The sequence below is a fragment of the Brugia malayi genome (assembly GCF_000002995.4).
Source record: "Brugia malayi strain FR3 genome assembly, contig: Bm_v4_Chr1_scaffold_001, whole genome shotgun sequence".
Classification (NCBI taxonomy): domain Eukaryota; kingdom Metazoa; phylum Nematoda; class Chromadorea; order Rhabditida; family Onchocercidae; genus Brugia; species Brugia malayi.
The window spans coordinates 11393044-11418324 of record NW_025062475.1 but is presented as its reverse complement, the minus strand read 5'-3'; the positions used below and the strand labels follow the sequence as shown (position 1 = coordinate 11418324).

At 24.1% G+C, this 25281-nt stretch overlaps 2 protein-coding genes across 2 annotated transcripts; one reads left to right on the top strand and one right to left on the bottom strand.

Moving 5' to 3' along the window:
- Positions 1–10715: 10715 nt before the first annotated feature.
- Positions 10716–16147, top strand: Bma-osm-12 (uncharacterized protein; the record flags this gene model as incomplete). The annotated part of the gene is made up of 14 exons (XM_043077508.1): positions 10716–10835; positions 10903–10965; positions 11213–11388; positions 11712–11787; positions 11925–12038; positions 12330–12411; positions 12551–12664; positions 13205–13335; positions 13581–13759; positions 13957–14152; positions 14356–14430; positions 14619–14756; positions 14973–15202; positions 15949–16147. The coding sequence occupies 14 exons, from the start codon at positions 10716–10718 to the stop codon at positions 16145–16147; spliced, it is 1893 nt and encodes a 630-aa protein (XP_042933442.1).
- A 2273-nt stretch (positions 16148–18420) lies between these two features.
- On the bottom strand, positions 18421–24120 carry Bma-hlh-11 (Helix-loop-helix DNA-binding domain containing protein; the record flags this gene model as incomplete). Its single annotated transcript, XM_043077507.1, has 5 exons — positions 18421–18866; positions 19676–19891; positions 20269–20380; positions 20752–20959; positions 23993–24120. The coding sequence occupies 5 exons, from the start codon at positions 24118–24120 to the stop codon at positions 18421–18423; spliced, it is 1110 nt and encodes a 369-aa protein (XP_042933441.1).
- Positions 24121–25281: the final 1161 nt, after the last annotated feature.

Below are 25281 nucleotides of genomic sequence, written 5' to 3'. Positions count from 1 at the left end.
TTACTGTGTATATTTCATTTGTTTGTTTTGATAAAATGAAAATGAAAAAAATTTGTATCGTTTTGATTGTTAAATCTTTCAAATTAAAACAAAAATTTACTTAATTCTTTTTTTGAAGAAAATATTTTTTGAAAGAACATTTAATTTTTCAAAGAAGAAATGGTGTAATTCACTGCACTAAATAGAATTAATAATTCGCTGATCAGAATAATAAATAATAATAATAATAAATGGTAATAATAATAATGTTAATAATGACATTAGTTATGATGAATTACTTAAAATGAACTAATAATAATGGTAATAACAATAATAATATTAATGATAAATAATAATAATAAATCACACTAATAATAATAATAATAATAGATAATAATAATAATAAAAGCAATAACAGTTTAATCGGAAATGATTTTCCGTTTTGATTGCCAACAAGAATTTTCAGTGCTTACCGAAACATATCGAATCGATCTGTTCGAATGAATAAGTTAGAAAGGAAAAAGATTCAATCAATCAGTTAATCAACCAACTTTTTTTCTCTCTCCCTCTCTCTTTCCCTCTCTCGGTGTTTCATCTTTATTAATTTATAGGTTTTAACTTTTAATACTTTGAAACTTAAACTCTAAAACTTACTTTAAATTATCTTAAGATTTTCCAATGGAAATATGTATGAATTTGTTGGATAATTAAATTAAATTTTATGAAACTAATTTTTTAAAAAAAAAAAAAAAAAAAAAAAAAAAACAATGTTAAAAGTATTGAAATGCAGAAAAATTGTTAAAATATGTAAATTTGAAAAAATTGAAAACAATAATTGAACGAAATGATAAATCAATGAGCGAATGATCAATTAATTCTATTGCAATTGTTAGTAATTTTAAGTAATAAAAGTGTAATTTGTTTGTTAATAAGAAGAAATCAAAAATTTTTGAAATCAAAAATTATTCATTGATAAAATCTATGATATGATAAAAGTTAAATTCTAGCATATGATATTACTTTTTATACACATATCAAATAACTAAGGATATCAGTTTTTTACATAAATACATATCAAATAACTAAGAGTATCAATTTTTTATTATCAACAAATTTTTGATTTAATTCTTTCAAAAACTGTAATAATTTTTTATCTTATTGCACAAAAATAATACTAAAATTTAAAATTGTATTTTAGATTTTGAAAAATTCAAAATATGCCAAAGCATACAAAATAATAAATTAATCCGATGCAAAAAAAAAAAAAAATATTACATTTATTTAGATAATATGCAATTTTAATTTGCTGGAAACTTAATCAATGTTATATAATAAATATTTGATTTCATTTTTTTAGCTATAATACAATTTTACTAATTAATAATCAAAATACAAAATCATTTCCAATTATATTATTATTGGATTATTATTACTAATTTAATATACAAAATATTATTTTGCTTTTTGGTATTATGGAATATGTGAGAGTAAAAAAAAAAAACTTTTGATTTATTCCAGATACTTTTGTTCTGATAATTTATTTGAAATTTTAGTAGGTACACTCAAAAAATTCAAAAATTTTTCTCAAATATAAAAATTATTGAATTTAATTATGTGCTATAAAAAAAAAAAAATCGAAAAGCATTTAGGATTGAAATTTAGCACAGAGTAAATAAGCAATATTTATTTGTTTTCTCTGAAAGATCAATACTTGAACATTTTGGAGAACGAATAACTATTCATTTTCATACTTTTGAATTATCTGAAATAAAACAGAAATGGAATTAATTCAATAATCGAATTATATCAAAGCAAAATTCATACTACAGTCATTTAAATACATTATATATAAATCTTTTTTCTTTTCATTTTTTCATTTTATTATTAATTCAATGTTTTGCTGATTTAAAGTAATTTGAAGATAAATTTTATTTAATATAAATTTAATTTTTCATTTAATATAAACTTAATTTGTTTTTCTTTTTGTTTTTGTTATTTCACTTTCTTACTTACTTGTAAGTAAGTGTCCTAAGCTTATTATTCTCATTCTTTCATCGTTTATTCTTGTCCATCTCTAAATTTGAAATTGGTTAATTTATATAAATTGAACTTGTTAATACATTAAATAAAAGCATTAAAATTTTTCTTTTTCTTTTTTTTTTTTTTTTGAGATGAGTGGATTTATTAAATTTTGGTGTTAGTTAAAGCAATAAAACAACGAAATTTAATAGTCTTTTCAATAGGAAAAATAATTCATGAATCAATTAATTAATTAAATTGACCAATTCAATTGTTTGAACTCAATTAACTTAAAATCAATTAATCATTGAATCAATTTTTAAATCATTTTTATAACAAAGAGAAAATAATGAAATACATTTTACCGCACATAGATTAAAAGTGGAAAAATGGAAAAATTCATAAATTAATTAATAATTAAATAAAAATTAGCTGATTTTCATATAATATATAAATTTAATAAATGAATTGAAAATGATTAATTTGATGAAAGAAAAGAATAAATGATAAAATTGCAATATTTAGTGATAAAAATTAATCAATTTATTGTGATAAGCAACACAATTTCAATGATATTTTACTCATTGCTATTCGAATATATTATTTACATAAATAATTGTGAAAGTATTTCTTTGCATTGCAATCACTGAGTTATCAAATTTCAATCAGATGCCATATCATTGGATGACACTCCCAAATTTCCTTTATCAAAATTAGAACAATAAAAAAAAAGTGTTTGTGTTATTACCTTTTCATATTCAACATTAATTAGCATACATACCTGTTGCTGCTAATTTAATTGCACAATAACAAATAATAATAATAATAATAGTAATAGTTGCTGTTGTTGTCGTTGTTGTTGCTATTGTTGTAGCAATTGACCTTTAATTATTTCGAATTTTTCTTTAAAGTAGATAAATGATGGACTTTGTGCCACATATAATTTCAAAAAATGATGGACTTTGTGCCACATATAATTTCAATTGTTAATATCAATTCGAATTTATGCTATCACTTAGCTTTTTATACTTTTATAATATTCAAAAATATTTTATTCAACTCATTTCATTTATACTACTATTAATAATTATTATTATTACTATCATTACTAATGTTATCTTTATTTTCTTTAATGGTAAATTTTTTAATACTTAAAATATTGTAGAGTCATTAACTTGAATATTAAATATTTTTAGAGCTTAATAAAGCTAATGTGATTCAAAAGAATCTCAGCCAACTAATAATAATAGATAAATTATTAAAAAATATCAAAGAAACAAATATTTGCATAAATGTTATTTTCGTAAATAACAAAATAAGAAAGCGATTCCTCGGACTGAGTCAATCTTCAACAATTGTCAACAATTTTTATTCAAGAAACAATTTAAACTATTTATTTACTCGCACTCATTAATTGTTCATTGTTCGTTTTCATACGATAGTAAATGATTCATTAATTAATAATGGAGCAAATAATTTAGTGAAATTTGCATAATTCAAAATAAACTAAGAAAAGTTATTGGTGTGATAAAATTATTTCTGCGCAGACATTTTCTGCAATTTATTTATTTATTTTTTGTTATTATCGATTATCATTATTATTTATTATCATTATTAATTATTATTATAGCATAAATTGTAACATTCAAAAATGCAAATGTTTTGAAGGGTCAAAGTTCACAAGAATGAGAAAATATTTAGGCAATTTTTTTTTTCATTTTTTTTTTAGCTTTTTCGGTTTCGCATTCAGCTATATTTCAATCAGTATGTATAATTAATTTAAAGCTTTCTAAATTTCAAACGGAAAAGAGAAAATATTTATCTCAAAAAATTGAAATATTTCATTTCTAATATTAAATAGTATAAAATTATTGATATCAATCTACAACGATCTTTTTTTATATTCCAAAATTTTAGATCCATTCCATTGGCTTAAACTTTTCATTTTCGCATGGATTCATAATTGTTCAGAAATTTAAAATTGAGCTTAAAATTTTTTTAGACTTTATTATATAACATTTAGTAATTGATAAAAAACTGATATAATATTAATAGAAACACACATTTAATAATTGTAAGATTAAAATTAAATTTTGATAATTTTAGCTAATTTTATTTTGTTTATTTTAATAATACATTTGTTTCAGTTCAAATTCTAAGTTCATTCAACCAAAGAAAAAAAAAAGAAAAAATTCATACTGAAAACAATTTTAATATTCTTTTTATTTAATAGCAATATTAAGCATTTTTATAAAAAAAAAAAAAAATTTTGAAAATAAAATTTTTATTATTCATTAAATGACAATTGCTACAACCCTTTCAATTTCAAATTAATTTTAATTTCTTATGCAAACAGATAATCTGATCAATGCTAAATGCTTATTGCATAAAGAAAAAATAATTTATGTTTTTATTTGGGAATAAAATTGAAGAAAATCTCAACTATTGATGCTATCTAAAATGAATGTTGATGAGAAGTTGAAGTTGAAGAGAATGAATAGAAGCCTAAAATGTATAAACAAAATTAGCCAAGGCGGTTGATTAGCCAAGGCGGATGATTAGCCAAGACGAATGATTGGTTTAGGAAGAGAATACATAATTATTTTCCATTTCATATTAGCTTGTCATATAAGGATATACTATTATTGACCATTAGTGTTAACTTAAATTATAAAAGTAAAATTTGTATTTTCATTTGTTTTTTTAACTAATCAAAATTTTAAATATTTCTGTAACATTTTTTTATAATTTTCTGGTTAGTTAAACACTTATTTATTTATTATTATTATTATTATTATTATTATTATTATTATTATTATTATTATTATTATTATTATTATTATTATTATTATTATTATTATTATTATTGTTATTACTGAAAAGAAATTTAAAAATAATACAAGTTTGAAATGAAATGAGTTAAACCGGAGAGTTTAGCAGTTTATCGATGACTTTTTCCAATTGTTATCCCTCTTCCGGTTTCTTTTTTTTGCACTTACTGCTCTTCCGGTTATCATTTTTTTTTGCACCTATCGCAAATAATTAATTATATTACACTATTTCTCCTTCTATTCTCAACTATTTTATCCTTATCCAAAAGATTAATTATGCTATAAATGATCAAAAGTTCTTCGCATTATATTATACCTTCCTAATTTAATATTTCACTTAGAAATTATTCAAATTTACAAATGATCAAATACTATCATAAATTGAAAAATTTATCAGCTTATCAATATAATCACAAAAAATAATAGCATTACTATTTATCACAGATATTTTTGGTTTTGAACTTTTCAAATTAGCATCTCTCATTGACTTTTTTTTGCAGAGAAAATAATTTTCTTAGAAAAGAAAAAAAATAATATTTTTTACATTAATTAAAAACAAACTAAAATATTAATTTTATAATTTTTTTTTTTTTTTGCTGTAAATAATGTTAAATTTGATGTTTTCGTTGATTAGCAATTGAGTTAGAATACATTTTGTTGTGTTTTGTTTGAAAATTACATGAAATGATTGATATATGATCGCTTTGTCAAATGACTCACTCAATTCGATCCTTTCTATTAGCAAAAACTTTTACAATTTTCACTGAACTGATTAATAACAATAATATTCGAATAATAAATCAATGATGAAAAAGTTAAATGTTATTTATTCTTTGATATTCTTTGAATGTTATTTATTCTTTGATTGTCTGCCATTTCAATTTAAATTTTTTAATTAATTGTTAATTAATTTAAAAAGAAAGAAAAATTAATCAATGATTATTACCAATAATTCATTGTTATTATCAATAAAATTAATATCAATAAAAAAAAAAAAATTTTATCAATAAAATTAATCAATGATTATTACTAATAATTCAATCATTGTTATTGGTACTACTTACTTATTACTATTACTACTTACTTACTTACTACTTACTACTACTTGTCATGCTGAATAAATGCTAAAAGAAAAAAAAAAGCTATAATAGCTAATGTAAATTTAAAAATATATGCTATATAGGAGTAAAAATTTTTTGTTAATAATTCTAAATTTTAATCAAAATTAAATAATTTTATTAAAAAAATATTTTCTTCTTTTTTCTAAAAAAAAAACCTTTTACACTTTTTTTTTTTTTTTTTTTTTTTGTATGAATACATTGAATATTAAAATAATAAAATAGATTAAATATTAAAATAAGCCATTGAAATAATAATTTAATAATTAATTTCCATAAAACAAATAAAAAAAAAAGGGTGAAGAAAGGAAAATGGGAGAGAGAGAGAGAGAGAGAGAAAAATAAAAGAAGAAAATATGAAAATATGACAGAGTGATATTACATATTTGAAATAATCGAAAAACAAAAATTCTCAAATTTTGACAACTTAAGTTAGTCTTAGAATTTCCAGTTGACAAGCATATAAAATGTCGATGATAAATTAGTCTAAAGTTAAAAGCAAAGTAATATAAAAGGGATTGCTTACTACTTGTCATGCTTCTTGCATATGTTGTAAATTTCATTTCTCTTGAGAGATGGAATCATTGTAAAATAACCAAAAGTGGAAATAAAACCTTTTAAGAAAAAAAAAAAAAAAAAAATGAAATTAATCTGATTTCTTTCTTTTTCTCTTTTTTTTTTTTTTTTGTAAGAAGCTAAAATTTCTTATTCATTTCATCTAATTATTATTTTTCTTTCTTCAAAAATAAAAATTTCTCCTCCTTTTATTTTTTTTTTTTGTTTGCACAACTGTTTTTATGATAAAAAACAATAAATAACAAATATTCAAATACACATAAGTTATATTTCAAAAATGAAATAATTTTAAAAAGACGGCAAATGATGACATCTATTCCATTTTTCCATTCAAAATATTCATTTTTTAAACAATAATCAATTTTGTTTAGTTTATTTACATTTAAAAAAATAAATAATTCATGTGAATTATTTATTTTAAATAATTGTTAAAATTTCAAATATTTCTCAGTCATATACAATTCGATATATTCTTTTAATATATGTATATACATGAATTATTTGAAAAACAAAAAAAAAAAAAAAAATAAGAAAGTAAAAAGAAAGAAATGAAAGATTAATTAATGTTTGAGTTCATTTAGTGATTAAACTTGTTTGATAAAACTTTTTATTGATAGAAAAGATGAAATAGCAATGAAGAAAATGAATTTAGATGTGATGAAAAATGTTGTAGCGATGAAAGATGCTATATTAATTAGTACTTTTTTATAAAAATGCTATCAATTTTATCTATTATCGATCAAATAGCAATGCATTTGCAAATTTAAACTTTTGTGTTTAGTTATCTGATGAAAACGACTAATCAATCGTTTCAAATTTTGTTTTTCATCGAATTTATATATTTACTTAACTTTATTGTTGATTTGATTAAGAAATAGCAAAAATGATTAATGTATTCTTGATTAATTTTCAAATTTTAACAACAATATCATATCAATATTCCGAACGAAGTAAATCTGAGTTGAAAACTTTATGAGTAAAATATAAACTTTTAAAATTTACAAATTTACATTAAACAATTGATAGAATTAAAGGATTAAAATATGGAAATAGTACTCAAATATGAAAAACAAAAGAAAAAATTAAAATTTTTAAATAGGAAAAAAAAATTGTAAAAGTAAAAATTATCAATGTAAAATTTAAAAGATACGAATGATAATGAAAGACTTTCACGATAAATGTAATGGAATAATAGATTTAACAACAACAAAAAAAAAAAATACTTTAAAAAAATGAACGAAATAAATTTTCAATACAAATGGAAAACAACTGTTTAATGGAAAAAAAAAAAAAAAAAAATTGAAAAAATTTGTATCGTTCCAGTAAAAATGCACTTCATACCAACTGTTTCTCTATTTACTATCATTAAAATAAATGAAATCCTATTTGTTGTTGCTTTTTTCGGCTCAAATAAGACAAATAGTTGAATAAGAAAGAGACAGAGAGAAAGAGAGAGAGGGATATTTGCGCCTTTTAATTTATAAAGAAAAATACAGACTTGTTGTTTACCTGTTGTATTTATTACATTTAACAAATAATACTCTAATATACGTAAACATGTAAATGCGTGTATGTGTATGTGTATGTGTGTGTGTGTGTGTATGTGTGTGTGTATGTGTGTGTATGTGTGTGTATGTGTATGTGTATGCATGTTGAAACAAAGTTTGAAGTGGTAGTAGATAAGCTAATAACTCAATTAATAAACAACAAAATTGAAGAGTTAAGTAATCAAAATTTTTCATTAGCAAAAAGCTTTTTAAAGTTCACTATAAAATGATTGAGTTTAATGTAATTTTGAAAATAGAAATTAACTATAACATATAAATAATCCATTAATAAACTTATAATTTTTCATTTCAATGATATCTTAAAAGTATAACATTATACGATGTATTTTGTTTATTTTTTTGTTTATTCATTTTCAGTATAAGAAACTCTCGCGGTGTTAAATTTCAATTACCTAATTTATAATTTAATTACCTAATTCTTTTAATTATTCTTTCTCGATTATTCTAGATTGGATATTTTAAATTTTTTGAGAAAATAAAATAACAAAAAAAATAAGCTAAAATAAAATAAAACAATAACAAGAACAAAGCAAAAGAAAAAACGACAACAATTAACTTATGAAAAAAAAAATTTTTTTTTTTCATAAGTTTAAAATTTTCAAAATTAAAAAAAAGCAATTAAAATTTTCAAAATTAAAAAAAAAAATAAAAATAAATTGAAAATATGAATGAATTTTTATGAAAATGAAAATTGAAAATAAACTTTTACAATGAAATACATTTAATAAATATTCAAATACAGTATCCAATTAATTTTCATGTTTTACGCTCAATTAAATTTGTATACGTATTTCATTTTGTTTTAGTTTGAAAATGGCAAATATTTAAGTGTGTGTATATCTACTTGAAAGATTTTATATCTATTATGAATACTTACTTAATAAATCATCAATAGACGTTAACTTCATTAGTTGCTATGAAACTAATGAAACGTCCTTACGTGAAAACGTAAAATTTGTACAATACTTCATGAGACATTCAGGTGAGTAAATCTCTTTCATTACGTATGTAATTTTCTAAGCCATTACTTACTTAATTACTTACTTACTTACTTAGACACATCAATGATACGTAGCTTTTTTGAATCTCTTTAATTTGCATTTTTTAATTCCATCAAATCATATTCGATCATAACTAATGTGATCATTTACACAACTTCAAGAAAAAAATGTTTCCTCCTTTTCATCATTTTTCTGCTTCCTTGATCCCAAATTCAGAAATTCAAAATTTAATGAGAAATTGAATTAACATTCATAAATTAAAATTTAAGCAAGTTTAGGCAGTGAATCCTTAATTAATTCATTTATTTTTATATTACTAAAAAGCAAAGAAATAAATATATGTGATTATTTAGGCATACAAAATAAGTACATGAATGAATTTTAATTAAAAATTAAAAAAAAAAAAATTTCAATACGATCAATTAAAGCAATATTACGATAATAAATAAAGAAAGGAGAAAAAAAGGAAGAAACGAAGAGAAAGTAAAGAAGAGGAAAAGTTGTACTGGAAGCTTTGAAATGTTTAAAGTTAATCTGATTGATCAGCTAAGCTGCCAATATTAAGCAATGAGTAACAAATTAGTTTAAGTACAAATAGTTATAAAAATGATGAACATTAGCCAAGGAAATATAAGCCTAGGATGATAGACATCTTGGCTCATTTCGAATTAACTATCCTCTTTACTATATGACATTTCAAATTCCTCACCAATCATAACTTATCTAACTTTAAACCTCCAAAATGAAGCTTTTTTTTTAGCTTAGAATAAAGTCACAATGATTGACATTTTTTTTTTTTTTTTTTTTTTGGTAGTCTAAAAAATAAAAATCGTTGTTTTTTCTTCGATTATAATATTAAAAATGCATTGTAAAGTTAAGAAAAAACTCATGATTACAGTTGAAATTTCATTTGTTTAAAAATTGAGAAATTTTTAAAAGTTTAATAAATTTATTTTTTGACTAAATTTGTGTGAAACTTTGCTTTGTTTATTGCTAGCATAAATGAAAGATGGCTTTAATATAGGAATTATCTAACAATAATACATATTTGATATAATATTATTCTTGCTAATTTATGATTTTTGATCACAAAATTTGCTTAATATAATATCATTCATTCATAAGAATTTCCAAATTTTAGTTAAATTTGGCATTTGAATCCGGCATCTGATCAATTTTCCGATTCTATCAAATTTTCAATTTAATAAATTCTATATTTTGATCAATTTATCGATTCTACCAAATGTTCAGTTTAATAAATTGAATAATTTTTATGATCTGAACTGATGATATTTCATCGAAATTTGTTTTTGTTTCCTTGGAAACACATTTTGAAGATGAAACGTTGCTAAGCAACCATTCCGTCAATTTTATTAATCATAAAGTATGCTTTTAAAATTTTATTCCCAATAATAATTAATAGCTTTTTAATCATTTTCGCCATCTATAATATTTGTAATCTAATAAATTATTTAATATATGAATTGATGTAATAATGTTAATAAATGATTTTTTAAATTTCATTTTGTCATAAAATTTTTTTCAAAAAGTATTTCAAATTTAAAGCTAAGTTTCAGCAAAAAATAAAAATAAAGAAAAAAAAAAAGAGGAAGTAATCCTTGAATGATGGAATTGACTTTGACAAGAATTGATTATGCACAAATTGGTACTACATGCAAACGATCAATGCGAATTATTCCAACTAATCAAAATACAAAGAAAAAATCAAAATTTCTAGATAAGGTAATTCAGTTTTTTGCTTTTTTCCCACAGTGAATTTGTTGAGATTTGAGTTTTTATTGAATTTTAGATTGTTTGTGGTGGCCATAGCGGAACTGTCCTGTGTTTTGGTAGAAAAGATGGTGAAACACAAGTATGACATTTGAAATTATTATTGATAATTAGATTATTCTAATTTGAATGGCGCAAAATGTGAGTGTAATGAATGTGCTATTATTCGTTCAATAAACAGCTTCTAGGCATTTTATTTTAAATTTTAACTATTTGAAAAAATGTGTAATATCATTTTATCATAATTACATTAAGTAGGATTCAAGAATACTCAAGAATGGAAAAAATCTAAATGATAATTATGCTTAATTTATTAAGTTAATGTACAGGTAATTTTTAAAACACCTCCTGGGCCAAAGGTGGTATGCATTTGTCTGGGTGGCGCACTTGGAATGATACAAGATAAAATTTTTTGTGCATATGAAGATCGGGTCAAAGGTTATACAAAAAAAGGCAAACAATTTCTCACATTTGATTCGAATATGGTTGAACCAATATCATGCATGTATGTTCCCTATTAAAATTATTCAATTTTCAATTACACTTATTTTTTTTAGCAACCAAAAAAAAAAAAATGTTTCATTTTATAATATATTTTTTTTTTAAAGGAAAAAAAAATTTATTAGTTGAAATCAGTTTTTTATATAATTTATGAAATAATTCTGAAATTTGAAGTTTTTTTTAAATGATAAAAATTAATTTATAATTTTATAATTATAAATTTGTTAGTTTTTATGAATCAGTGAAATCTTTTGTTTTTTTTTTTTTTTTTTGATAGAAAAAGCAATTTTTTTTAATGATTTTAAAACTTTTAAAAGTTTATTGCAGGTATATATATGGCGTTGAAATGTTTCTTTGTGCTGAACGAAATTTTAATCATTTTCATGATTGTGTTGATGCTAATGTAAGCTTTTTCATTAAGCGATATTCAATTGAAAGTATTATGCAAATTTTGAAATTACTCAAAATTTGTCGATTACTGTCGCCAAAAGGTAAAAAGATGAAATACTAACACATTAGGAATACTTTCATTACTGTCAGACTTATTTGTGCGGGGATCAAATCAACGATGTACTCTGTTTACCGATAGTAGAAGGTTCATGGGTCGGTCGTGGTATTACTCCAATTATTGCATGCAATGATAAAACTATTAAGGTAAGTAAGTAAGTAAGTATTCCTTTGTGTATTAAGGTAAGTAAGCATTTCATTTATTTCATATTATATTCATTAATAATTAATGAATATTTCATGTTAATTAAAATACCTGAATTATTGGTAAAATATTAATTTAAAAATTTTTGAATTGAAATTTATTTATTTATAACAATTAAGATATTTAACAAACAAAAAAGCTTTTTTTAAATTTATTAAAGATTATGAAATAAATAATCCTTTGAAATAACAATTAACAATAATGAAATCGAATTAAATTTTGTTAAATTTCAGGTAATTGAAGGTAGCAAACTAAGCTATGAAATAGGTTTGAACGATATACCAAATGTGTTACATCTTTTTATGAATGATGGAGGTATGATTGATAATTGAAATGAAATTTCTTACTCTGAGATTTCAGATTATGCATGCATCTTTATGATATATAATCTTTTGTTGAGATTTAAATTAAAATGAAATGAATTCCGATGTGCAATACCATTATAGCATTATAGGTTTCAACAAGCAAAAAGTTCTTTATGGTACCAAAGATGGTCATCTTGGTTTGGTAGATTTATCACCAGAAACTGGAACATTAATATGGGAAATACCAACAAAAAATGCAAGCAGTATATATTCTAATAATTTTTAATTAATCAATTAAGAAATAATTTGAAATGATAATAATTTAATTTTAATTTTAAAACTTTAAACAGTTATAATATGTGCATGAATATCATAGTATTCTGATGTATTCATAATGCTAACAAATAGATTATCCATTTATCCTTATCTGTGCTTCTTATCAATGCAAAATCCCTATCATAACATTTAGCTACGTTTCTTATCAATGCAAAATCCCTATCATAACATTTAGCTACGTTTCTTATCAATGCAAAATTGTTATCACAGCATTTAGCTACGTTTCTTATCAATGCAAAATCCCTATCATAACATTTAACTACGTTTCTTATCAATGCAAAATCCTTATCATAAATTTAGCTACGTTTCTTATCAATGCAAAATCCTTATCATAAATTTAGCTACGTTTCTTATCAATGCAAAATCCTTATCATAACATTTAGCTATGTTTCTTATCAATGCAAAAATCTTATCATAACATTTAACTACGTTTCTTATCAATGCAAAATTGTTATCACAACATTTAGCCATAACATGCATTTGTTGCTATCCAATGACCAATGGATCAACACCAAATATTATCATTGGTAAAGAGGATGGACTCATTGAACTTTATGTGGTTGATAGCACTGATAAAGCTACTTTCTGTCAAAGTTATGTAAGTTTGACTTCTTTCTAATTTTTGTAAATCAATTTAATCAATTATTATATCAATTATAATCAATCATTTAGTTTTCTATTATTTATGAATTCATTAATTCTTCTGAAATCTTTCATTATATGTTTACAATCTGGAAAAAATTCCTGAAGATTCATTGATTGTTTTAAATATTTAAAGTTAATTCATTTCCAATTATCATTATTCTATTATAATCATTTCCAATTATCATTGTTCTATTAAAGCAATGTGAAGATTCTGTGCTAAACGTTCAATGTGGACGAGTTTCATCGCCCGATTTTGATGAGATTGTTGTTTCTACTCATATCGGTTGGGTTTTTGCACTTACCACAGAACCAATCGACAAATTAAATTCCACTATGGCATTATCACCTCAGGTAGAGGTCAAGGTTCAAGAGCTTAGGTATTCTATTTATTTTATTATTCATTTGTTGTATTTGACAGTGATTTTTTTTATTTAAAAGTAAAAATTTAAAATTTAAAAATGATCATTTTTTAATTTTTGGATGGTAAAATAAAACTTTTCCTTGGACTCAATTATTTGACAAAACTTTTTTTTTTTTTTTTTTTTTTAATATTTTGACAAATAATTTATTGAAGAAATGAAATTGAAAATTTGCAACAAAAAATTGACAAAGAGCAACAACGATATAATGAAATAACAGTGGGAAAAGATGTTGTATCAGTAGTGATACCAAATTTTATCATTCATGATCAATTTAAACTTGATAAAGAAACTATCTGCTATTCATTGATCATTGAACTTACTATACCAATTGATTTCGTCTTACTTCAGGTTTCAGTTATTACTTTAAATATCATTTTACATTCATTTTTTTGCTTTTTTTCTTTTTTCTAATTTAACACAAATTAACAAATTTGTTACTATCATTCATTTCTAATCAATCGATTACTGATTAGATCAATTAATCCTGCATATTATCAATTTCAAAATAATTTTCTTTTTATCCTCCAAAATACTTCAATTGAATCACTCAGAGTGATATTACAATCGAATTGCTTGATGTTGAGAAGAATGCAGCGGTTGTTTCGATTACACCACCGGATGAAACGGTCAGTTCTGAATGTTTTATTTTTTTTTTTTTCCGACTATTTCAGTCAATTATTTAATATATTTTGATTAATTTAAACTAAATTAATTTCACTAAATTGAAATGCTTCTATTTTCGAAGCAAAAAAAAAAAAAGAAAAAAAAATTATTCTAATTGCTAAATTACTTACAATTATTATTATTATTTCAGTCAAAAAATCTACTACTAGCAACATATCGTTGTCAAGCAAGCACAACAAGAATGGAAATTAAAATTCGCTCATTGGAAGGACAATGTGGAAATTTTAAAGCATATATTTGCCCAAAAATTCATCCCAAAACGTGTCAGGTGTTCATATTTTAGTGCTAAAATTATTTTTTATTTAATAAATTTTAATCGAAAAAATTTTTCAATTATTTCTTGTACATTCATTCAATAATGAATCAAATATGAAATTTAATTCATACTTCTCCTTCTTTTTTTTTTTTTATTTGATAAATTTGAAATTTTGAATTAAGAATAGTTTTTGCTAATTTATCTAAAATATTATACTTAATTATTTAGGTACGTAATTATGTGATTAAACCATTATCATTGCATCAACGAGTGCATCAGTTTAATACATCGATGCCAGTGAATGTATTAAAATTAATTGGAAATTTTTCAATTGCTGAAGCGCATCATTGGTTAAATCTTTTGGTATCAGAAATACCAGACCGACCACCATTACAGGACTCTGTTACATATAATTTCTCATCAATTTTTATTGGTACACAAATGCAAGTTACATATAGGTTAGTCATTTTATTTAATGACTAAAAACAAATTAATAAATGAATCTTTTATTTTTTGTTATTAATTTGATAATGGATAAATTGTGCTATAGTCTAAGATAGAATTAATTATTCATATACTTAATCTCTTTACTTTCTTTATTGATTAGTAGTAAAAGTTTTAATAACATTTACTCATCTTTTTTCCTTTCTGAAATTAATGAATTTCTCACTTCAACATTGCTAATATTTACCAATTTATTAGCAATATTGCCCTAATTAATCAGTAAATTCTTCGTTTACTTTATCATAGTACTAATCCATAGTGTAAGTAAAATGATAATGATAATATATTTGAATTTTCATCTTTTTGTTGACATTATTTCTTATTATTAGTTTCTTTTTATATTTTGATTATCAAATTTTACACAATAAGTGCTAGTATCACTCTAAAAAAAGATTTGATCATGAAACCATTTGCATTTAGCTAAATTAATTTATCATTTCATTTACTGAAATGCAAATAATAATCTTTTTTCATGTTATGTTTTAATGTTTTAAATAATATTTCAAATTGTTTTATTTGCTTTTATTCATCTTTTTTCTTTGGTTCTAGTTCACTGGTTGATCATTTTATAAATTAATTCGTATATCTTTTACCCATATTCTCATTTTATTACATTGCATTTATCAGACTAAAAATCTTTTCTATTATCTATGATATCATAAAGGGAAAATTTCACTAATAAATTCAAACTTTATTTTAGCCGTGGTTTAGCCATCTTTTCCAGTGATAATATTTCAACTATTGCAATCGTTCGTGATGTTCTGAGTAAAGAAGTGACCAAAAGACAAGTTAGAGTGGACATTCAATATGGAAAGCATTTTCATTTATATCTTTTTAAATTCTTGCATCTAATTAATCCAATCCAGCAGTATTTTACCGATCGAAATAATAATCAATAATTTTTTTTTTCTTTTTTTTTAGGAAATTTTTGTTATTCTTAAATGTAATTGAATGAAATTATTTGTTATTCACTCATTGAATAATCATAATTTTAGATCTGAATGAGCAAAGTATCCTTCATGTCCTACAACTACTTCATCCAAAACTTGATCACTATGCAAAAGTGACAAAAAAGTTTGAACTATGTCGAGCGCTCAAAGTTTATTTTTATTTATTACCTTCCAAGTTTACATTTTCACTTCTCCTCTAATGTGTTGTTAAATTTAATTTAACTTTTTCAATCTTAATTCAAGGAAATTTGTGGAATATAATCATAATGCATCATCCTTCTATATTGCATTAGAATTTAAATTTAAATTAACAAATTCACTCTGAATAGTATGCAATGTGATTGAGAAAAAAAAAGAAACTTAAAATTAATTTTACATGAATTAACGGATAATACCGACGACTTATCCTATCTATCTGCTGATACAAAGGAAATCATAGAATCATTTGATGAATTGCACAAGGAAATGAGTTCTCGTGGAACATATTTCGATCGTCTCACTGGTATCACTATGAATCTATATATTGGTAAGGATTATCTAATCTTTGATTGATAATATTTATGAAATCTAAATAAGCGCATTAATGAATAAAATTTTGAAGAAAAAACTCTTTCAGATAGAGAACGAATGTTTGGAAGAAATGGTAAATTAAAAATGGATGAGCTTTTTGATATTATAACAAATTATGATTATAACAAATTACTGCAATTTTTCAACGCTAAAACTTAGATATGTCAAATTGTCATATATTCAACAAATTGAACCATGTAAAATTGCTCTTGCAATTTTAGAGCTAATAATTAACTTGAGAAGATTATTGATCTGAAAATTATCTCGTTTTTATGAAGAAATGTAACAAATGAATAACTCCACTAATAAATGGCTCATTTTTCTATTTCCATCCTAGTAGAAATAGCACATGATGCTTGCAAGAATATGAATATATTATAAATCCTATAATTTAGTTCCATTCATTATCAGATGTTAAATTTCTTCAAATTCTGAAGAAAATTAATTACTTTTTTGTAATTGTCAAATCATTCGAGTAATTGCAATTGCAATACAAAAATAAAACTTTTTTTTCTTAAATCAAATATTAAAAAAAAAAAAAAGTGTTATACGGTAGCTTACAACTCAATCAAAAGATGAGCAAAATAAATTAAAAAGAAAGGAAAAAAAAAAAAAAGGTTGCGCACATTTTTTACTGAAATTTTTGAAAATTTGACAGACTTAGAAATTTACAAATAGAAACGAAATTTTCAATAAATTTATGAAAGAAATAAGAGAAATTTTTGCTAAACAAAAAGCCACCCATAAGGAACATTTAATATAAAAATAAACCAAGCATAAAAAATTTGATCTTAATTGAAATGAACTCAATTTGAGTACTTCAACAGTTGATTAATAACAAATAACAGAACAAACAAGAACAAAACATAGTAGTAAAAATAACTGTTACTGATAAAAAGTCACAGGAAATGTGACAGTAGCAGTAGTAACAATATTTCGGCTTAGCTATATATCGCATAAAAGAACTGGAAATTTTTGAAACATACAAAAATGTCAGCCTAATAAACAATAAACCTTAAAAAGCACAGTAGCAAATATCGAGGGAGAGAGATAGAAAGAGAGAGAGAGAAAAAAAAAAAGACCCTTACAAAGAGAAACCCTCAAACGATAAAAAGAAGAAACATAAAAGATCAAAAGAAAATGAAACCATTATTTCATCAATTCACCAGATTAATTAGCAATTAAGCAATGCAATTAATGCTAATTCATATAATAAATATATGTTTCATTTCTACTGGATATGGATTATAGCAACGAACACGCAAAAATAAATTGCATTTTGAATTATCGAAATTACTCCACCTTCAGTACAATATTCTCGATAATCTCTGATATGTAATCGTATGCCGAGTACAATTATTCGAAATTTTTACTTATAAAGTAAATAATATTAACTTAAAATGCAATAGTTTAAAATTTCAAAAAAAAAAAAAAAAAAGATCCAACCGATAAAACTTTAATGTTTTAGAGTAAAAATACAATTTCCAATTGTATGAGACAAATATAAACCTCTATGCGGGCAGTATATTCAAAAAAAGCTCACCGAAGTGAAGGAAAAAGGAATAAACCAAGTAAAAAATAAATAAAAATAAAAGAGAAATTCGACGAGATCCATTCAAACAAACATTATTAGATATTACCATTCACTCATCTTAACGAACCAATACATTCGTTTGCTGCTGTTGATTAACTGTCGACGTAGTAGCGGAACCATTAATATTTGAAGCACTTTCTTCTAATTGTCGAATTGCTTCAAGAATTGTGTAAAAATTTGAATTCAAATTGGCTCCAGTAGCATTCTCCAGTGAATTAAAAAGAAATGGTGATTGATGTGTGAGTAAATCACCGATCGGTGGTGGTTGTGTTTGTGATGGTGATTTTTGATCATCAATAAAGCGTGCTTCATTGCTGGTTGCTATTGTTGATACTGCTGTTTCGGATACCAAATTACTCGTAAACATGCTTAAATCAAAACTCGTAGTTTGTAGTGGTCCAGCACTACCACTACCACTATCATTACCAGTACCACAACCATTACTACTACCTACTCGTGCATTGGTCAACAGATTATCGATCAGAAGTGCAGGCGGTAAAAGCCCTGAAAAAGAAAACGATTATTTCTAATCGAACTCTAAATGGGCAAAATTAACCTAAAACAGAAAAATTTTATTCAGATTTAGTGTAATGAAGATTAAGACATCTCGGTATTTTCACTATTTTTCAAAAATTTTGAGAGACATAAAATTTTTTTTTTAATTACTTTGAATTTTAAACAATTTTCCAATTTTTCAAATCAATCATTGAATCAAATGAATTTCCACATTACAGATAAGCATAGTTCCATATTTTCGAAATCCATTCAGAAGATACGGTGGGGATGAGAATGGAAAGGAGAAGAAACGGCACCGCCATAGTTACTTTGACAATTTGTTAGCGCTGTTAAGGATTAAATGTTTAAAAGAAAGCTTTTCCAATAGTTTTTCAAATATACAGAGAGAAATTCAAAACTCCCATGGGAACCTTCTAAATTACACCAGAATCTAATACATTTCAAATGGAATTGTTGAGAAATTCTGTAAAAATTTAGTAGCAAAATTTAATAAATCAATAAGTTTACTTTATAAAATTCACAAGTACTATTGATAACATCATTTGAATTTATTAGTGCTGTTAAGGGTAAAGTGTTAAAAAAGAAGTTTTTCCTTAGCAACACTTAACGCTAAATATTTTTAGCACATAACAGTGTTCTTAGAACTAAAAATTTTTTATACATACTGCATCAGCGGGCATAGTGTACAGCAAAATAGTCATCATTCTAAAATGAATGAAGAGAAACAACTGGAAGAAAACAATTCAGTTCACTAATAATTAATTATTTGAATCTAAAATTGAATTTCAAATGAAAACCTGTAAATCCGCGTGTATGCAGAAGTGGAGGTACGACATTCTGCAATGCAATAGCCGGATTAATTATTGACGAGTTTGGTTTTGAAAGGAACTGTGAAAGCACCGGTGAATTCGTCCATAAATTAAACATTCTCTCATAAAGGTGCCGCAAACGACGCTCATGTTCCAAAGCAGCTGTTAGCTCACCTATTACACCACGTTCTCGCATGTTTTCATCTGAAAAGAAAGAAGAAGAAGGAATATCATATGAATAAGAGAGTAATTCTATTCTTTTAATTATCCATTGCAGAAATCATAAATGTTTTTTGAGAAATTAAATGTCTAGAAATGTACTTAATGATTCTTTTATACACATTCGAACAACAAACCATTCAAACAAAAGTAAGATAATTTTGTACAATGTAAAACTTTTTTGTAAGTCAATATTTTTTTTTTTTTTTTTGTCCCCAAACATCTATTTCTTTTTTTTTTTCTTTTGACAGCTCTATGTGATAAGAAAGCATTGCACAAACTTGATCATATAATTCAACAGATAAAATTTCAAAATGAAAAATGGAGCAAATTCCTTTTTCTGTTATCAATTCAAACAAAACCTTGAATCTTTCGTTTTTTAGCATTTATAACTGTTTCTTTCTCTTCAATGAGTTTCATTTTTTCGGCACGCAATGTCTGAATCAGTTCCACTGTATGTTGTAATATTGCAGCCTAAAATATCTATATTTAACATGAAAAATTTCACACAGTAAAGGAAATATTGTAACAAAAATATCTTTGTTACTTAGTTAACATATTTTTTTTTTTGCTAAATGCTAGTTTCTCTTGATATGCCTAGCAGTTAATATAAGGTTTTTCTCTCTCTCCCTCTCTCTACCTATGTCCTTGAAAAGATACATCAAAATATGTTGTATCGTAGTGATGAACCAAATTATTATTTTCTATGATACATTTACAGCACAACAGTAAAAAAATATGGCAATCATATTTTCTTTTTTTTATAATTTATAAAAACACTTCATCATCATCTCTTCAGTGACAAATTTAATGAGGCATGCGATAATCAGAACAAAAAGACTCACTTTGCTTAACTTTTCGCCATCTCTTCTAGGCAATAATAACTTCAGTGACTGAAAACCGGCATTGATACTTTGCATACGACGACGTTCGTTGCAATTGGCAATTTGACGACGAAGACGTCGATCCGTTGTGTCTATATTACCGCCCATCGGCGGTGAAATGGGATCATTCGGTGGCTCACTACTGCCGGTATGATATGATGGTGATTCGCTGAAATTAATCTTAAATTATATTTGCAAATTACGATGAAAAAAACAAAAAATTTATGGTTTGATTACCTACATAAATAAAGGTAGAGTAAGTAAAGCAAACTTGCTAAAATATCAGGATAAAAGGAAAGATAGAAGGGATGCAAATATTTTACAGATTTTTAATTTAAGCTTACAACTTTGTACCATTAATAAAACATTAAGGAAGCGAAATGTCGAACAACTAAATGTAGATAACATAAACAATGATCATCTTTCAGGAATGATAAATGATGAACAATGTTTTACTAATTCTTCCTGTCTTTCTTTAGATTTTAGAACTCGAGCAATCAGACGCCAAATTTTTAGCCTAGAATGACTGCGAGACAATGTAGAAAATAATGCGCAGCACTGAGAGATAATTAATTCCTCTTTCTTTTGTCAGTTCTTTATTCTTTCTATTATTGTTATCGGATATCTTTCAAACTATCTATTCGAAAAACATTGTACTGATTCTAAAGTTTTAGATGGAAATGAAAGTCTAAAACTTAGTTAAAAAAGATCGATTAAAGCATACATCTTTAATCATATTACTCCCCTTCTCTAGTTGAAAAGCAAACAATTGAGATATTACGTAAAGAGAAGCCGACTCGTATGATGCCAAATATTCCATTTTAAAAAATTCTGGTAAGAATTACACAGTTATGTAATTCTTAATCTCAAATAATACTTCTTTAAATATTTAATTCTTAATCCCAAATAATACTTCCTTAAATATTTAAATAATCTTATAATATATACTTGTGAAATTCGATGCCATTTAAATGTCATTTCTAACACAAAATTTTATACAATTCTCACATCATGTAAAATAGAATTGCTCTTATTTTTATACTTGCCAAACTCTCATATTCTTACTAAAATGAAAATTTCCCTATGCTTTTTTAAGAGAGAAAGAGAGAGGTTTCCACTCATTTTCCACTCTTACATTTGAGATATTTTGAAGAAATAAATCTGGTTAACAATGAATGAATCGTTTTTTGCTTACATTTATTTCTATTTAACTTTAAAAAAAAAAAAAAAATTTTTTTTCATCAGTAATGTAACCAATGAAGAAAATAAATGAGTAATTATGATTAAACCTGTTAGTTTTCTTTCAAAAACTAATATTAAATTATATCTAATAATATAACATTCAAATCTACTTTTTACTTGCAAAAAAAAAAAAAAAAAAAGACAAGGAAAAAACAAAAAAACAAAAACAAAAACAAACATCTGTAGTGATTGTTGGTATTTTTTTTTACTCCTCATTATCATTATTAAATCAAAATAATACAATTTATAATTATTACTGGTATAATTATTTAAATATTGAAATATTTAAATGTTTATTACTTTTTATATATACTTTATTACTCTACTGTAATATGTTAGTAATGTAACTTAATTAAATCAAATGATATGATATATACTTTTACATTCCCTAAATTTGTCCCAAATGGAGAATAGAAGAACTAAAAAAATGTTGCTAAAACGTCGCATGAAATAGCGTGTACATACACATACACTTACATACAGTCACATACACATACACTACATACACACACACACATACATAAATAGATAATATATACATATCAGCACAATCGTTTGCAAGCGACACCATCAGTTACTACTACCACCACTACCAGTAACTGCCATCACTATCAGCATCAAAAGAACTACAAAAACAATGACAGAGCTGCCCGGCTGTCCTGATGATCAAAAAATGGACTACTCATTCACTTACATACACATACACATACATACATACATACAAACATACATAGACATACATAAATAAATATGTGTACATAAAGATTAGTTTAAAAACTGTTCATTATATATAACAACAAAGTATATATTTCTCATTCTACAATAGTGATAAGGAAAGAAATGAAAAGATAATTAAGATAAAATATTTGAACAATGTTGCAAAAAGACATTTATATCTTTTAATTCGATTCTTATTATCATTTTTTTTTATCTTTTCTTTTTTCTTTCTATTTTTGGAATAAAATTTATATTTGCCATATATAAAGTCAAATCTAAACTAATCAAGTGATTTGATTGAAAATTCAACTTAGCTTACATTTTCAAATTTAACAATTTGTATAGCTATTATCTTTTTTTTTTTTTTTTTTTTTTTTAAATAAATTTGCATTTTGTGCTTTCTTGTTGAAGAAAATTTGAAATGCTATACCAAAATGTTAGACAAAATTAGAAAAGTTAAAATGAGAAAAGAAAGTGTAATGCTTTCTCATTTTACACGATTTTATCCATAATAAACTATCATCTTGGCTCATATTCAGATAAGTCTTCTTTTTTTTTCCTGAAACTATTCAGACATTCTTGTCCGGAATGTACTTTTCCTATCTGTTAATGATATTCTTTATAAGTAGTTATTGCGAATAATCCTACTTTAATTGATTGTTCAGTCTGATCAAATATTTGTATTATGTAAAACTTCTGCATGACTCATGCATGCATGACATATATGAATATCATATGATAAAAATGATTAAATGCTTATTTATTCCATTTAATGAAACAAGTTTTGAAGTGTAACATCCAACATTTACATTCATGCGATCATCTGAGTACGATATGAATCATCACTAACCTTTTTCATTCTGAAGAACTGGACCAATTTTAATAAAATTTTATCAAATTATAGTGTAAAATTGAACAGTACTAATCAGGCTATGACGATGTAAACAAAAATATATGTTTGGGAAGCATAAAGCATACATAAAATAATAGTAATTTAGTTCATTAATTAAATATATTTCATTAAATAAAATGTTTCTATTATGTATCATTATAAGTAAACGGAATTTCATAGATGAAAAGCTTCTTCTCTCATGAATAGTTTATAAAAAAACAAAAAAAAAAGAAATCCTAATTATACCATTTTCTATAATCATTTTTGAAAATCAAATACAAAGTTTTTATGATTTCAGTCAATAAACCGAAAAAAAAAAAAGGAATAAAAAATAATGATAAAGTTATGAACCTTCTATGAGATTGACCGAAATATCGTTCCTCATCTTCATCCGCACTGCTATTATTGTTACCTTTAGTTTTCATTACTGTGACAACATCGCTCGTACTTCCCAGATGCGCTACATATTCATCCTTCATTCTTTTTTCCTTTTTTTTGCTCTCCTCGTACTAAACAAGAAGAAATCAATAACTTGAAAATTTTACCAATTATAATCATTCGTAAAAATGAAAGAAAAACATACTTAAAGTATTTAAAAAAAAAATTGAAAAAGAAAAATATACTTAATATACGTAATGAATATTTTACAGATTAATTTAAATAGAAATTTTCTCAAATTTTCTAGGTAAATTGTGAAAAATATTTGCAATTATGGTTACGCTGAAAGATTTATACAATTAAAAAAATACAATTAAAAATTTGTATAAATCTTTCAGCGTGATTAATCTAATAATAATTTTAAACAAATGATTAATGTAACAGGGAGTGAAGCATGATCATTTCAAAGTTTATTTTTGATTTAAAAAAAGATTTGCATTTTCTTACGCATCAAAACCAAACTTTAATCACTTCAAGAATTGTTATCTTCTAATATTACATGTATTTGATGAACTGAGTGCTAAATTGATTACTAATCAGTTTTATATTATATTTTGAACTCTTTCATCCTTTAAATTTGTTATCATTTAAAATGCTTATCATTACAGTAATTGCTGTACGCTTACACTAATAACTCAATCCAATGCAAAATATGTAATTAACCTAAAAATTCTTGCAAGATAAGAATACCTAACTAATCAATCTTATTCGAATCATTCAAATGAAAAATATAATTTAACTTTCCATTATTCTTAATAAAAATCTGATCTTATCAAATTTTCCAAAATTTTGAAAAGAAAATTTTTGATTCTTTTTTTTCTTTTTTTTGAAAAATCTTCAAAACAAACGTAAATTTGCTGCTATGAATAAAACATTAAATTCTAAAAACTATTCCAAAAGCATTAAAATTGAGAATGTATGTGTATGTGTGTGTATGTGTGCATATGTGCGTGTATGTATGTGTATGTGTGTATGTATATGTATGTGTGTGAAACCGATAAAAATGACAAGAAGGGAAATGTAGTAAAAAAAGGATGCTGAGATACATAGAGCGCCCGAGAGAATTTCTATTAAAATTGGAGTGAGGCCACGATGATTGTATGCCATTCATCCACCCATCCATCTACTGTCTATGGATGGGATGGTGCTATTCCTCTTCCCATGCGGTGGTGCCATTACCGCCGTTCCACTCGTCCCTTCAG